General features: G+C 35.2%; 1 protein-coding gene across 2 annotated transcripts in view; it reads left to right on the forward strand.

Annotated features, from left to right (window-relative positions):
* The window catches only part of LOC109059090 (formin-binding protein 1-like), a 45,415-nt gene that overhangs the window by 27,783 nt on the left and 1,475 nt on the right, over nucleotides 1–16,157 (forward strand). Inside the window, exons 3-14 of one of the 2 annotated variants that reach the window (XM_042729524.1) lie at nucleotides 2,356–2,406; nucleotides 3,920–4,067; nucleotides 4,166–4,228; nucleotides 6,178–6,282; nucleotides 6,474–6,602; nucleotides 7,112–7,258; nucleotides 9,715–9,918; nucleotides 13,311–13,420; nucleotides 13,817–13,949; nucleotides 14,225–14,319; nucleotides 15,065–15,207; nucleotides 15,326–15,484. In XM_042729524.1, the coding sequence (XP_042585458.1) occupies nucleotides 2,356–2,406; nucleotides 3,920–4,067; nucleotides 4,166–4,228; nucleotides 6,178–6,282; nucleotides 6,474–6,602; nucleotides 7,112–7,258; nucleotides 9,715–9,918; nucleotides 13,311–13,420; nucleotides 13,817–13,949; nucleotides 14,225–14,319; nucleotides 15,065–15,207; nucleotides 15,326–15,484 (1,487 nt within the window). Of the gene's footprint in view, nucleotides 1–2,355; nucleotides 2,407–3,919; nucleotides 4,068–4,165; nucleotides 4,229–6,177; nucleotides 6,283–6,473; nucleotides 6,603–7,111; nucleotides 7,259–9,714; nucleotides 9,919–13,310; nucleotides 13,421–13,816; nucleotides 13,950–14,224; nucleotides 14,320–15,064; nucleotides 15,208–15,325; nucleotides 15,944–16,157 lie in introns of those variants that run through there. The other variant, XM_042729523.1, reaches the window with a different exon arrangement.

Here is a 16,157-nt window from a genome sequence, read left to right on the forward strand (position 1 = left end):
CATGAAATAAGTAGGTTAATAAAAAAATTATGCTATCAGTGAGTGATACTGATGCACTGGTTCAGATTCAATATTTGTAGCCATGTGTAGAAGAGATGCACATAACTGCAAGCTTATAGAGTCAAGTTGGTCAATTTCCTGAACAACTAGTTGACTAATTGGTCAAAAAAAAAAAGCTCAGTGTATTATAATAATGATTTTGGTCCATTGTGATTCATTCCTGAAGTTTACAGGCATTGCAACAATTTATTAACAATATCTAATTCTTCATCTGTGGTGATATTGCTATTAAAATTAACACACTAAATAAAGTTTTTCTGTGGTTGTATTGATTTTTTAATTATATCTATTTATTAATCTTTTGTGATTTTGAATCTCATGTGCTTTTATTATTGGCAGCAGCAAAAATGTTAAGGCCATTGTCAAGTAAATAAAGGCTGATTTGAAAAGTGGAGATAAAGTAATTTACAGTACTCTACATTTTTTTATATTTTCATTTTGTTTTAATATTTATATGATTTGACTTTTGTGGTGTTTATGTTTTTAATGTTTTTATTTTTATAGTGGAACAATCCATTTTATAATAAGGCTTTAATTGTCCTAATGAGCACATCTGGTTTGACCCATGTTATTGATTTCTTTCTTTTTTCCAGCCTTCAGTTCCTTATGTGGTAATATTGGTTTTTGCCTTGCGATACAGCTTGAGGGGTGGGTGACAAATCAGGGGTCAAAAATCCCTGCAGGCTCTAAGTTGTAAGATTTGTAATGAGATCAAACTGAGAATGAGACACACGCCGTGATTTTGCCAAAGGACACGCAATGACTGCAGCTGTGGCCTCCTATCCTCTCCCGGGATGTCTCTGTCCCTGTGGACATTCTGCTGTTGCCTGGATACGGTTATAGAGTCTCTCCTCTTCCCTCTCTCAAGTCTCATTGAAGGTTCTAGTGTAGTACCACATTCATTCTACCTGACAGGTCCCACACTGCTCTGTAAACCCCCCTCGAGACACGGCCAGTCACACATGGCAACACCCAGACTCTTTTCTCTCTCAAGGGTTTCCATAGTCAGGGGTGAATGGAGCCGAACCACAGTACCCTTGTTCAATTTTAATAACTTTTTTCAAATTAATCATGTATTACTGCATTATATATTTTATTTGTTCAGCAGGATTGCACATAACAACTATTTTGGATCATTAATCAATTAATGATCCAAAATAGTTGACCAAATTTTTTTATTAATCTGTTGGAAAAAAGTCAGCTATTGCAGCATTTTATCAAAAGCATATTGTTCCGCATATTGTCCAGTTGTCTCCTTCAAATCCCGTTTAAATTTAATAAATAATGTTAGTAATTATTTTTATAAAAGTTGTTTATAAATTAACATGCAAATTAACATAAAATGTATGTTATTTATTAACATGCATATGTGTATTTATAAAAAGAGTTTATAAATATTTAGAATGGAAAAAAATATCCTAACAATATTAATACATTTTTAATTTAAGTTTTCACATTGTTTGATGACAATAATTATTATTTCATTTTTATTTTAATGTTTTTTTTTTTTTGATGACAATAATTGTTTTAATTATCAGTTTGTTAGCTTAATCTCTTTACCGTTTGGAAATAGATTTATTCATACAATGATACAAAATGTTTGACTGTATTCCTGCCGCTACTATTCATAGTGTTAAAAAACATTTTAACATTACACCTTGAAGTGCACATATCTTATTTTTCCACAACTGTTTGTTGATTATCAGATTATTACTGCAACCCTAAAATTCAGCAAGATCGTCTGAATCAAAAATAGATTCTGAGATACTTTGGGTATGAGTGTACTAATCAAAACCAGACTAAAGGAGAGGGGAAGTGAGTGTTTGTTTGATTTATTTCATGAAGTGAATTTGAGGAAGCTATCATAAAGGAAGTGCAGAACATCAATGCAGCATAGGGGTCTGGGTTGGGGAGAAGCACACTCAGCGGACCCCCCACACCATCCCCCATCCCTGAAGACAGCAACATGCCTGAGCACAGCAGTGCAGCTTCTCTCAGGAGCCCCCACAAAAGATTTGTTTCTGCATTCCTCCCATGAGTTTATACTGCGTGGGACAGCTTAGCATACCATCAATTTTTGCCTGTTTACCATGGCCTACTTTAATTCTCTGATGCACAAAGTAAACACACTGTGGACAGACTCCTTTTTGTCTTCATGGCTGTATGAATAACTTTAGTTTTGATGTTAAGGGATATTATAATCCCTAATGAGTAGTTTTGTTTGAATCATTCATAAAATGTGCTGTTTTTGTGCCAAACTGTGTGTTCTGAATATTTATTTTTGTTGCCCAACAGGAGTCTGGTTAAGAAGTATTGCCCTAAGCGGTCCAAAGAAGATGAGCCCAGGTGAGATAAATTGCATACTTTTGGTTCTTTTCAATAATTCTAGCATGCTCCAGTGATTCTCAAGTGGTTATTTTCACAGCTGTTTACATTTTTAATGAATGATAGCAAAAAAAGTTAATTGTGTACAGGTAGTAACAGACTATTACATATACCTCTAGAATATTTGATTCTGTTTGGTCTGTCAGGACATTATTTTGGTCAAATATTCAAACTGTATTATTGACCATTATCCACAAAATGTAATTTCCTGTATAGATAGGCTAGTTCCATGTGTCTTATTTGACTCCGCAGTCTATTTCCTCCATAGATAGACTATCTAAAATGAATAAAAACATTTCTGGTTTGAATAAATGCTGTTCTTTTTATCATTTATTTATCAAAACATCCTGAAAGAAAGTTTCACAGGTTCCAAAAAAATATAAAGTAGCACAACTGTTTCCAAGATGGATAATATATCAGCATATTAGAATTATTTCTGAAGGATCATGTGATTCTGAAGACTGTAGTATGACTGATGAAAATTCAGCTTTGCCACCACAGGAATTCATTATTTTATATTGTAATAATTACTATAATTTTATTTATTATATTTATTATATTTTTTTAAATAAACTAATAATAAAATAATATATGTGTGTGTGTGTGTGTGTGTGTGTGTATATGTATATGTGTGTGTGTGTGTGTATATGTATATGTGTGTGTGTCTGTATATGTGTATGTATATATTACAAAACTGGAAATATAAAAATAAATGATCGAACTGTCATTAATTCTTTAAATTTGAACTCATGATATTATTTCATTGTATGTTTTGGTTGCAGTTGCTATCTTAAGCAGCATGTTTCTTCCCTGTTGGCTGTAGTTTTAGGTTGAAAGCTCCAGACCCTCCCATATCCCGTAATGAATTCCATTAGAAAGGCATAATTTCTCCCAGCATGTGTTTTTGTCCCAGGACATTCATGTAGTGTACAGACAGCCCACCGATTAGAACTCAGCCCTGGAGGTGGGGGCCATTTGCTTTGGACAAAAAAACAGCCTTCCCAACACACACACATGCCTAAGGAGGAGAGACGAACAGCTTTTTGTGTGTGCATGTCTGTAAAGTTTTTATATATATATATATATATATATATTATATATATATATATATATATATATAGTGAGCTAGTCATACCTTGCAGACTGGCCTTTAGTCAATATCAACATATAAATAGAGTCTGCTGGCCCCCAGGGCCCATGATGGCTACTTGAGCAGAAGCTGCATGTGACTGGTGATAAATGCACTTAATTTTTAATGAGGTAATCTCTCTAAATGTCTCATATTAGAACGTAGGCCTTAAGTTCAGATGCAAGACATTCACAAGTCCAAAAATTAAAGTTTTTATTGCAGTGTTTTACTTTGATTTTGCCCTAAAAATGGTCATTGATGCTGTTATGCCAATAATAATAAATAAAAGATCTAAACCGATCATGTTTACCATTTTCTTCATTGTTGAATATTTTTTTCCTGTAGGTTCACATCCTGTCTGTCATTCTACTCCATACTGAATGAGTTGAATGACTACGCAGGTCAGCGAGAGGTCGTTGCTGAGGAGATGGGGCACAAAGTGTATGGGGAGCTGATGAGGTACTCACAGGATCTGAAGGGAGAGAGAAAACATGTGAGTGCCAGATACATGCACCCGAGACACCTGCACGCTCTGGTGAAGTTCAGTACATGTTGTATTTTAAATATTGTTGTGTCTTGTCTGATCAACAGCATCTCCAGGAGGGACGGAAAGCCCAACAGTCTCTAGACCAGTGCTGGAAACACATGGACAACGTGAGTCATTGAGATTTGAGATGTCAGAAGTACTGGTACTTTGCTACCCAAAAAATTACAGTCGATTATGTCTGCAACAGGTGGGGAAAAAAAGTGTGCATTTATGTGCAAGTAATTTATACTACTACAAGTACTTCAAAAACTTTTTTAGTTTGCATCATTTTTTTTGGTCTCTTTATTTCAATTTGTTTAATTTTTCATTTATTTTATTAGTGACTTTATTTTAAAAAAAAAAGTTTTAATAATTAAAAACTTGAAGCAGTGTTTGCATAATTTAAATACTGAATAATAGGGGTGTACTGGTACAGCAGGAGAGAAAAAAACTAAACTTAAATATTTTTTTAAATAAACAATGGTTTACTGAACAAATAGCTTTTTCTTAAAGTAAATTCAATTAAATTTATTGAATAATAGCTTTAAAAAGTCTACCTCAGCTTCTGCTCTAAACTATAGGGAGCCCTTTTACATTAAGGATACAGTTAAAAACAAAGCCCAAAACTCAATTACTATTTATTTTTAACAATAATAATCAATACTCAAACACATTTTTTATGCAAACATGTAAATTGCACAAAATGTAGTTTTTTCAATTAATTTCTTAATGATACAATTTATATGTTGTTGTTGAAATATAATCATTTACACAGTGGCTGTCATAAAAGATTTATTTAAACATATATTAAATAATTAAGACATCACTAACAGGTAAAGTAAAATATAAAGAAGTATAATGTATCTCAAAATGCTCTTTTCTAGACTATAACGAGCTGTAGACACTGATGACTTGCCTGAGGTAAGTTTACAAGCTGTTTTAATGCCGTCTTTTCGCAATTGAAACACTGATTGAGCGATTACATGAGATGTTCATTCATGTATATTTCACGTTAAAACTAGTAGTAATGATGAAGGGATGCTCGCACTCAGCGCTTCCGTCAGAACCGAGGCTTCTATACAGCGATCTGTTGCGCCACATCAAAGAGCATCAAAAACGGCTTTTATTGTCTGAATTTCCTGAAAAAATGGAATGATTTGTTTGTTACACATTCGTCCCGAACCGAAAGATCCGTACCGAAGATTTTCGGTACAAATATGTCTACTTTTACACCCCTACTAAATAATAATAATAATATGGACAATTAACAAACATAACAAAACTACAATTCGTAGACCAAGAGCTGAAGTGTGTTTCTAAGCAAGGAGGAAGCGTTACTGTATATATATGTTAATTTATAATAGTAATATGGACAATTAACAAAAGAAACGTGAACTTTTACTGGTATTAGTATCAACCACAGAAGTTTTGTAATAGCGTCAGCTCTATTTGAGATGGTTTGTACATCTGCTATTTGCACTGTTGTGTCAGTCAGTGACCGATTCACTACCTCTCCTCCAGCTGTGACCTGAGATCCAGATATATCTGTGTGTGTTTATGTGCAAGTATAAAACAGAAGAAAGTGTCAAAGACTGTTGGCAGTGTACGAATGGAAACCTTCCTGCACCACATTCAAGTTATCAAGCTCTCTCTTTCCATTCTCCCTCTCTCTCCGATTCATACCCTGCACTGCGTTCCTGCATCCTGTACATTTCCTGCCTGTCAGTGCGTCTCATAGTCTGTACTGCTGGAGTATTTTTGCAGCTTTATGGTTGCTGCAGCTAAAGGCCAGCAAGAGCTGAATTTGGCATTGAGAATGGCCATGTCGTAATAACATCGGTATTCCTCGTTCTTGCACTGTCACGAAATGAAACACAGATGCTTTGGAAGCTGTTACACAAATTTCATTATCGCTTTCACTCTCTGTACTGTTTTGGATGTTTGTTTGTATGTTTATCTGTATTTATGTTGCTACTTGATTTAAACATGACAGTATTTATGACTGTATTTCATGCAGGAAGTCATGTGTGTTTTGACAGCCCAAAAACATGTCTCCTTTTCCGTATGGATTTTACAGAGTAAAAAGAAGTTTGAACGGGAATGCAAAGAAGCTGAGAAATCACAGCTCATCTATGAAAGGCTAGACAGTGATATCAACGCCACAAAGTCAGAGGTGGAAAAGGTAGTTTGTGTGATCCTGATATACTCTACATGACTTCTTAAAGTTATTGACTGAATATTATCTGAACCATTTGAAAAATCATTGTAAAACAGCACAAATGCAGTTTTTGGCCTAAGACTCTAAGTTGTCCGGGGGCTTGAGCTGTATTCCTGAAGTATTAGTAATACAGATGACCATTCATTCTGTCTTAGGCAAAGTCCCAGCTGTATTTGAGACAACACATGGCGGAGGAGAGCAAGAACGAGTATGCAGCCCAGTTGCAAAACTTCAACTCTGAACAGTGGAAACATTTCAACGTGGCCATCCCTCAGATATTCAAGGTGATGATATCCCTGATTTGTAGTTTCTGATATTTCAATTAATTTTTTAGTAAGTTTTTAAAGGCTAAGCTTTTAAAGACCATACTTACTGAATAAATTGTTGATAAACTTGTTATTTTAGTATTATTTTTAAACTATTGTAGTATTTATTAATATTCTAAATTAGCTCAGATTTTTTCCCCTCAGTATTTTAAGTTTTAGTAATTTTTTGGTGCTTTTTATTTATTTTTTTTTTATTTTTTTTTATTTATTTTGTTTTTTTTTTTTGTTTTTTTTTTATTTTTTTTTTTTTTTTTTTTGTTTGATTGACAGGGCAACATAAAATTGTAATTTATCATCTGATATTTATATTTTATTTCAGCTTTATTTCAATTAACAAACTATTTTTAGTAGTTTCAGTTAACAATAACACTGTAATAAATTGCATTTGGTTTATGACTGCTCACAGAAAAGATCTCATAAATCAAACCTCTAGTGTAGTAGTTGAACGTTTGTGTCTGTGCTTGTAGAATCTGCAAGACATGGATGGACGGCGGACAGTCAAGCTTGGGGAGATGTACCAGAGTTTTGCTGAGGTGGAACAAAGAGTCATTCCCATCATCTCAAAATGCTTGGAAGGCATGGTTACTGCCGCTAAAAATGTGGACGAGCGTAGGGTAAGTACTGAAATGCTATTAAAATATTTAAGAACCCTACAAAAAAGAATTCCATATTAGTAAAACATCTATAAATTCTAGGATTAAATATTAATAATATATACTGCTATTCAAAAACAATGTATTAAAATAGAAAACAGTTATTTAAAATTGTAATAATATTTCCGATTATTACTAATTTTACTGTATTTTTGTTCAAATAACTGCAGCCTTGGTGAGAATAAGAGACTTCTTTTAAAAAACATTTGAAAAGATCTTACAGAACTTCTGTGGTATATATTTATGTTGCTTGCAAAAAAAATTTTTTATAACTAGGTGGTGTAGTTATGACATCTTACTTGCTTTGATAACCAGCCTTCATCCATTTGTTGCCTCAAGTAACTTATTACACTCCATTATGAATTTAAGGAAAGATACCATACTTCTCCCTGAGGTGATTTTGTACCTGTGATCTCCATGGTAGCTGCGGTCCGCTTGAAAAAAGGGGTTATCAGAGACGGCGAGTGGGAGGGAGGAAGCGAGGGAGTGGATGATTGAGAGCAAGGGAGGATGAGAGAAACATAAGTTGCTCATTTTCTTAGTGCTGTCGCCAGCTCTGATGCTTATGAAAAGGACGCTTGTGGCGCCGTAACCACTGATTACAATTTCATCGTGCCCTGTTTTAGTCTTCCTCTCTCTTTCTGTCCTGTTCTTGTATAAACACTACAGTTAAAAAATTTAGTGTTGGTTAAATTTTTTTTTTTTTTATGATTTAGAAAATTCTCTTATGCGTTATTTAAAATAACAGTTTTCAAATTTAATATATTTTAAAATGTAGTTTATTCCTGTGATGGCAAAGCTGAATTTTTTGCAGTTATTACTCCAGTCTAATGTGTCACGATCCTTCAAAAATCATTATAATATGCTTAGTATTTTTGTGAGAACAGTATTTTTTTCCCAGAATTCTTTATTGAATAGAGAGTTCAAGAAGTGCATTTATTTGAACCATAAATCTTTTGTAACATTGTAAATGTCTTAACTGTCACCTTTGATCAATTTAATGCATCATTCTTGAGCCCGAACTTTTAAGAATTGCTTTGACTTTGGAGTCAGAAAGTTCTAAGCTAAGCAGGACTTCAGCTCTATATGAAGAAACTAAAAATAACTTTCAGTGAAGTCTAAGCCTTCTTTAATACAGGTCCCACTAGCCAATTTTTCTTTTGCCAGTTTTCCATATTAAGTTATGTTTTAAAGAGGATCCCCCTTATTCTTGATCAGCTATGTGTGTAGCCTCAGGTGTGTTAATAGCTGTGCAGATCTTCCGACAAGGTCTCAGTGCTCATAACACACACATTTAGCAGCTCCTAACTAGGTTAGGATACCCCTCCAGGTCTCTTAAATAATTTAGGATTTAAAACCTACTAATTTATGCACAACTCTTTCTTTATACCAGGAATAATGCTGCGTTCACATTTTGGCGAATTACTGTAATTTCAAGATTCTACTCGGAGCAGTTAACATCTTCATACTCAGAAATGATTAGTTTCTTTGGTAACACCCATAGCTCCATGCCACCCTTGTTTTTCCTCTTCTCCCCTCGCTTTCCTGAATTCATTGGTGGATACTTGCCCTGCCCAGCAACAAACCAATCAGCTCTGATTGTGACCTGATTCTGTTTACGGTTTTATTTATGAGCTCGCTTACGTTGTTTTGGGATTTCCTAATGCCCTCTGCTCCAATGCTGAGGTCAAGAGAGGCTCGTAGAGGCTGTTAAATGGGTGACTCGAAGCCAGAGCACTTTTGTAATGGTACCACACCCTGGACAAACACACAGTTGTCCCAGACCAGTTAACCATCCTGCCTCGTGCCTCATTTCACAGTTTACCAACACTAGAGCACTCACTATTCCTTCCTTCGCATAACATTAGATAGATACATAGATTCTTCCATGATAAGTTCTCTCTTTTTTTCTCCCAAGATATGAATTGTTGCAATATCTTTTCCCTCCATGCAGTATATTACTGCTACTGATGGTGGGACATGGTGATATGGGCTGGTAAGCATAAGGTTGCTAGTTCAGTCTTTGAAAGGAATGAGCTTATGCTTATAGTACTGTTAAACTGTAAGTGTCAAGTGTTGATGTTCAAGAGTGTAAATAAATAAAGGAGTGGTACCAGTGTGCTCAAGAAACATTTCTCATTAACAGTTTTGAAAACAGATGTGCGGTTTAATATTTTGGTGGAAACATTTGTGATAATTTTTAAGGATTATTTGATGTATAGAACATTTAAAAGAATAGCATTTATTTGAAATAGAAATCTTTTCTAACAATATAGATGTCCCCATCTTTTTTTCTTTTTTTTACAATTTGAATGTATTGTTGCTGAAGAAAGAACACTCCAAACTTCTGAATTGTAGTATATGATTCTTGCATTTGGCTTTACAAAAAGGTTATGCATATTGTTGCTGTCCCACAGGATTCTGGGATTGTAGTGGAGTCATTCAAGTCAGGGTTTGAACCCCCGGGTGATTTCCCCTTTGAGGACTTCAGTCAGAACATCCAGCGAACAGGATCAGATGGCACCATTGGGACCCCCAAAACGGAAGGAGGCAAACCGGACCCTAAACACGCTGTTAGCAGGACCAAAAACAAACTCTGGCTTTTTGGGAAGAAACCGAAGGTGAGTTTCACAAACTCTTTTCATTGCTAAGCAACTTTGTTACATTTTAAGGCTCATTTGCTCAGAATAGTTGATGAATTAAAAGTCTGCATGATGTCCAGGCTCTCTGGTTTGGCTTGTGTAAACAGTAAAGGATTATATGGCTAGGTAAAACTTTAACTTCTGCTTTCAAACCTATGCTGTCAGTACCTACAACCTTCCTGACCTTTTCATGTCTTTTTTTAACAACATGACTTCACGTTTTTCCTTCCCTTGAAAGTAGTTCTTGTTTTTAAAAACCCTTCATTTAAATGATGTGATGAAAGTTAAAACTTACTTCTAAGCAACATTTAACAAGCTAGACACTGTTCATTTAGGCATTTAACTAGCTAGATGAGCGATTATATTTTTGCATGTTCATTTGTTTGTGTTTGGTTAGTAGTTCACCTTAAATCCTTGTTGTCCCAGCTTCCCCCATCTATCCCTCCCCGTCCCCCTTCCCTCCCGAGGTTTCTTTCTGGCCATTTCCAGCCTCCTAAATTTTCTACAGAGCGGATAGCTAACCATCTATCCAAAATCAGAAATGCAAAATCTAAGATCCCATCCTTCCGAGCTGTGAAAAGAGGGGTAAGAGTCGGCCCGGATCTGGCGTGTGTGTGTTTGCAGTGATAATGACGTTAGTGCTTATGCTTGGGCCGGTTTCTCTCACCCAAGGTTTAGCTAATTTCTGCACGCGAGGAAAGTGTGAATCACAATTATTTTTGAGTGAAGGAATAAGGCTTTATCTGGGTCCAAAGAGCTGTGCCCCTAATTTTAGCTGTGGGCTTTGATTGTTGCATAAAGCAGCAGAACATGGTGGAGGGAGTGTTGGGTGTTTGTTTTTTTTCTTGATTTTTTTTATTTTTATTTTTTTTATGCACATGCAAATTTGCATATTACAGAATACAGCTTAGTATTTATTTTTTTCTACCTGCGTTTACACTGACTAGCTGGGTAAAAAATTATTGATATCTCGACATTAATTGATTCTCGTTCTTACGTAACAATATCGATTCCTAAATCCCAAGAATCTATTAGTCTAGCCTGTTTTCATATAATGGATGGAACATTGAAGGGTACTTCTCATCAAATAAATTGTAATAAGCATTTTGCTTTGGCACTTTTAATATGAAACAAATTCTGTTTATTGCATTGCAGTATTTAAACAATAAATGCCATTTTGGCGATGTTTAATGTGGAGTTACAGATCACTGTAGCACTCAGTTCAACAGACGCAGCAGCGTGAGATGCACGTGAACTGATCATCTCCTCCACTTTAATACTAGTTTCAGCACAAAGTAAACATGACTAAACATCCAAAGTTAAGTTAAAAGAAAGAGTACAACTTTACAATCCGTATCCTGTCTCATGTAATCGCTCAATCAGTGTTTCAGCCGCACAAAGACGTCAATAAAACGGCTTGTAAATGTCACATTTACCTCAGAAAAAAAAACATATTTGGTGGCCATAAACTCATTAGTCAGATAATAAACTGTAGAGAGGGGTATTTTGCTTAATATATGCACCATATAACTTATTCATTATAATTTTTACTTCAATGTTTAATTTATATTTGAATAAATCCAAGTTTTTATGACAGCCGCCATTTAAATGTTTATATTAAAAAAAAAGTATTGAAATTGAAATTGAAAAACGAATATGAATATGTAACTGTAACTTTATTATTGTAAAAGCTACATTAATTTTAATCTTCAATATTGTTGTAATGTTGTACCAACTGACTCTCATGTATATTTTACAGCATTAGTTTAGTTTTTTTTTCCTTGAGAAAATTTGCCATGTACTGTACGTGATGTATATCCAAAATAATCGATAATGAATCGAATCACAAGCTTGTGAATGAAAATCGAATCGAATTGTGAAATTTGTGTCAAAACCCAGCCCTACACTGACAGTAATTTTTGGTCACACAAGTTGCATTGCCTGCACTCTCATTGGTAGATGCTGCTTTTCTGCATTGACACGATTGATGTTGCTTATTTCTGTCATTGTAACTTGCAGTTACTTTAACAGTATAAATCGCTGTCATTGTGAACGTCTCTCTAAATAGACTTGAGGATGGGAACACAGAATAAATTTACAAACATGAGAGGATCGTCTTCTGGATATATATACATTGAGTTTAGTCTGGGAGACTCATTATTTTGAATAATTGTCCTTTCAAGTTCTTTTAAATACAGAACAAAGCTTTTTGGATGAATACCAAACCAATTTTGTTTACCAGAAATGTATAACATCCAATTGTGAATTGTTTTATAGAAAAGTGTCCATCAAAGTCATTTTAATTATCTTCAAAGAGTTCCAGTCTGACCTTTTCTAAACAACAGAGCAAACAATGACACTTCAAATATATATATATATATATTTTTTTTGCGCTAAGGTTTAATATTTGTGAATGGCTCTTTTAACTAGACACAGCTATTCTGAAATTTCACAAGCACCATCTTTGTTTTCTCAAGATTTTCTTGATGTACGTATATAGCCAAGAATCATTGTGCAAAAAACCTGCTGAATGTTTGCAAATTCAAATTACAATAGAAGCATATTGGATTGCTGTCATTATTTAAAACATTTGTTCTAGTGTTGACTAACACACTGCCAACTGCCATAACGGATTACTTTTTCCTAGTAGTTCAGATGAACTGATTCGAAAACCACATCAGGGCCTACTTCTGTAAAAACAAATGCCATGATATCACCTGTTCTTTTTGCTTCTACTTTATAACCAAGCTAAAACACAAATTTTGAAACAAAGATGAGATTGTTAGGAGGTTTCAGGCTGGTTCAGGTTTTCCATCACTGACCAGACTTCCAAAATGCCTCTCTTGTGGTATAAACCATACTATACTCACAAGAACTGAGCTAAAGCTATGATATGATGGTGCCATTCTGTGTAAACATGACTAAAATCATCAGTCAAAATGCATTTGATTGACTGATGTTTATAAGTGATTTGTCTTTGTTCTTTTTGAAATGGCGTGACGTAACCATAACCTCTCAGTGGTCTTTAAAGCTGGTAAGTGATGTGTGTTTTAGACTGCTGTAGTATAGATATGAGGTTTAAGAATAGACTTAGTGTTTAGTTCTAGGACATTATGACTGCAATGAAACCCTCTCTTTCCTCATGTCGTACAGCTTAAAGATGTATTTCTTATAGTGTGGCTAAATGTTTATACATAAAGTGGAATTGCAAAATTGAAATGTATGCAAACAAATGAGCCTATTAAAACCCTAGGAAGGACATCTCTCTTAAGAATGGCTGTTTATACCATGTGCTATGCGATTGTCTTCAAATGCGACTGGATGCTTGTCAGTGCTTCTTTGTCTCAAACCAGTAACCTGTGTTTGTACAGGCACCAACACTAGAGGATCTCAGCCACCTTCCTCCTGAACAGAGACGCAAAAAACTTCAACAGAGGATCGATGAGCTGAATAAAGAACTACAGAAAGAAATGGACCAAAGGTAGACTGTGGAGAATGCTTTTTTTATTGTCTTTTTTTTGTTTTATTGGAAAATGTGTTTTTTTTTTTTATGTGTTTTTATTATAAAATTCTCTGTATAGCATTGTTTCCATAAAAAAATGTGAGTAGCCGTTTTTTCTTTTGCTGAGAAAAACATCTTTCTATTGGCTAAACTTCCTTTTGGCATAAAGACCAAAAAAAAATTATTTAATTTAAATTTTTTTTTTTTTACATATCCATTTATATTTGTTATTTATTTATTTTAATTGCATTGTTACATTTTCCTTCATTTTTTTCCCTGTGTGTTTGCAGCCATGCATGCTCACAGCTTAAACACTTAAAAACCTGTTAAATAGCTAGAGAATAGTATCTCAAAATCATAATGTCTTTATCGCAGAGATGCTCTTAACAAAATGAAGGATGTTTATGAGAAGAATCCTCAGATGGGAGATCCTGGAAGTCTCCAGCCCAAGATTTCAGAGACCATATGCAACATGGAGAAACTTCGCTCTGAGATCCATAAAAATGAGGTAACTTCCCAGAGGATCAGCTTATTGTTGCAGTCTTATAAGGAAGCACAGCCTCCGGGAATGTACATCTGGATAAATTTGACATAAAACAGCTGAGCGGCTCTATGTGTCAGCGCCATCTAGTGGAAGGATGGATATAATGCGGTTTCTGCATCACATGAAATGCAATTCATCTTGAAGTTTCTCATAATAAGCCTTTGAATTTAACAGATGTTCATTAGTAGTACAGAATGTTTGGACCTGTATCACTCTTCACCTCTGTCTCTCCATCTCAGAGTTGGCTAGCAGAGGTTGAAGGAAAGCATGGATCCCGTAGTGAGCGACGTGCCAGTGCAGATGTGAACCATCATGCACCTCATGGCAGAGAGAGGTCTGCATTTCCTGATTACGTTCTTCATTCTCAAGATAGATAGACTAATAATATGCCTATGTATACAGCCGTCTCTTTTATGAGTGCCTGAACTGTTTGTAAATCCATGAGTAGAGGGAGCTGTTGAGCTGTTCTGCAAGACTTTTCTAGATATAAATGAGTAGAAAGGCACAGCAGTGGTATTCAGATAGTTCTGTAGTGGGAATACCAATCATAAATCATTCAATGCTAAGGCAGATTGACTAAAATTTTATATCAGCTGTTTTCAGCATTGATAATAATAATAAATGTTTCTTAAGGCACTAAATCATCATATTAGAATGATTTCTGAAGGATCATGTGACACTGAAGACTGAAGTAATGAGAAAATTAATTCAGCTTTGCCATCACAGGAATATTTAATTTATTTCTAAATATTACTGTATTACTGTATTTTTGCTCAAATAAATGTATGAGTGTAAGTATAAGATGTTAAGAGACATATTTTAAATAGTAGTGTACTTACTGCAAATGTACTTAATCTCATTACATTTTCTTTTTATTTGGATCTTGATGTACGTGAACCAAAAGAAATGACAAAGATACATGAATCACTAAATATGTGATATCAGTGGAACAGTAGCTTGTCATTTATATAGCATGGTTGTCATATGTAACGACTGTGCCTTCCAGTCTTATTCAAATACATGTCACACCGAACATAAAGGCTGCTTTAAAACATTGACGCTCTTCTTCTCTCTTTCAGCCCTGAAGGCAGTTACACAGATGATCACAGTCAGGAGCATCGGTCTCCACCGCAGCCAGACCCACATGAATTTGATTATGAGTTTGACGATGACGATCCTCTCCCTGCCATTGGCCACTGCAAAGCTCTCTACTCTTTTGATGGTACAAAAACACCTTGCACTAAATGTTCCTTGTTTACACCTTTGCACATAGTTTCTGTGTTCATTTATGTGGCGTAAATTCAAAATGTTAAAGTACTAAAAATGTGTTTGTTCTTTAGGCTCTAACGAAGGCACGTTGGTAATGAAGGAGAACGAGGTGCTGTACATCATAGAGGAAGATAAAGGCGACGGATGGACAAGGGTTCGGAAACAAGGCGGAGAGGAGGGCTACGTCCCCACGTCCTACGTGGAGATCTCACTGGAGAAAAACAGCAAAGGTGCGGTCACCTACATTTGACATCACCCACGGCAGCACCGCCTAGTTATGACATCACACACTGGGGAGTGTGTTTCAGATTTACCGTGACTCATCAAGTGCAGCTCGGCTGACTGCCATATGCCTTTGTTCACCATGTGACCTCAAAGACAAACACACACAGACACACTGGCTCAAGTGACTATTTCCTCTGCACTGTGACTTTGCTGCAGCAGATTTTACTGTAGACCTGTAGAGATTTGTATAGCTTTTATTCCATTTTTAATTAGTGCTTAATGCAAAATGTTTTTAATCAGTTTTATATCGTTGGAGCAAACCTGAACAAAATGCATCAGTTCATTTTCAAATGTCTGTTTGTCTGAGCGGTAATTTGCTCATGATAATGAGAAAAACTGTCACACTTCAATCATGAGCTCTTATGTTTGTATGCATGTTGAAACTAAAGTACGCTCTACTTGGAGCATCTTCTCCTTGTTCCTACAGTCCGATCACAGTATGTACTTCTGACCTTTCAGTTCATGCAGTTCTTCCAGCTTTTTCCAAAGTGTTATTTCCTTGCTGCTAAATTTTCCTCATTGCAGCACCAAACCTGATTCATTTCAACTTCTCCAGCAAGTGCTACTCTTCTGTTTAAATTTGTAGTGGCACAAGTTCCTTTTTAATTTGTGCCCTGA

The sequence above is a fragment of the Cyprinus carpio genome, chromosome B8 (assembly GCF_018340385.1).
Source record: "Cyprinus carpio isolate SPL01 chromosome B8, ASM1834038v1, whole genome shotgun sequence".
Taxonomy (NCBI): Eukaryota; Metazoa; Chordata; class Actinopteri; order Cypriniformes; family Cyprinidae; genus Cyprinus; species Cyprinus carpio.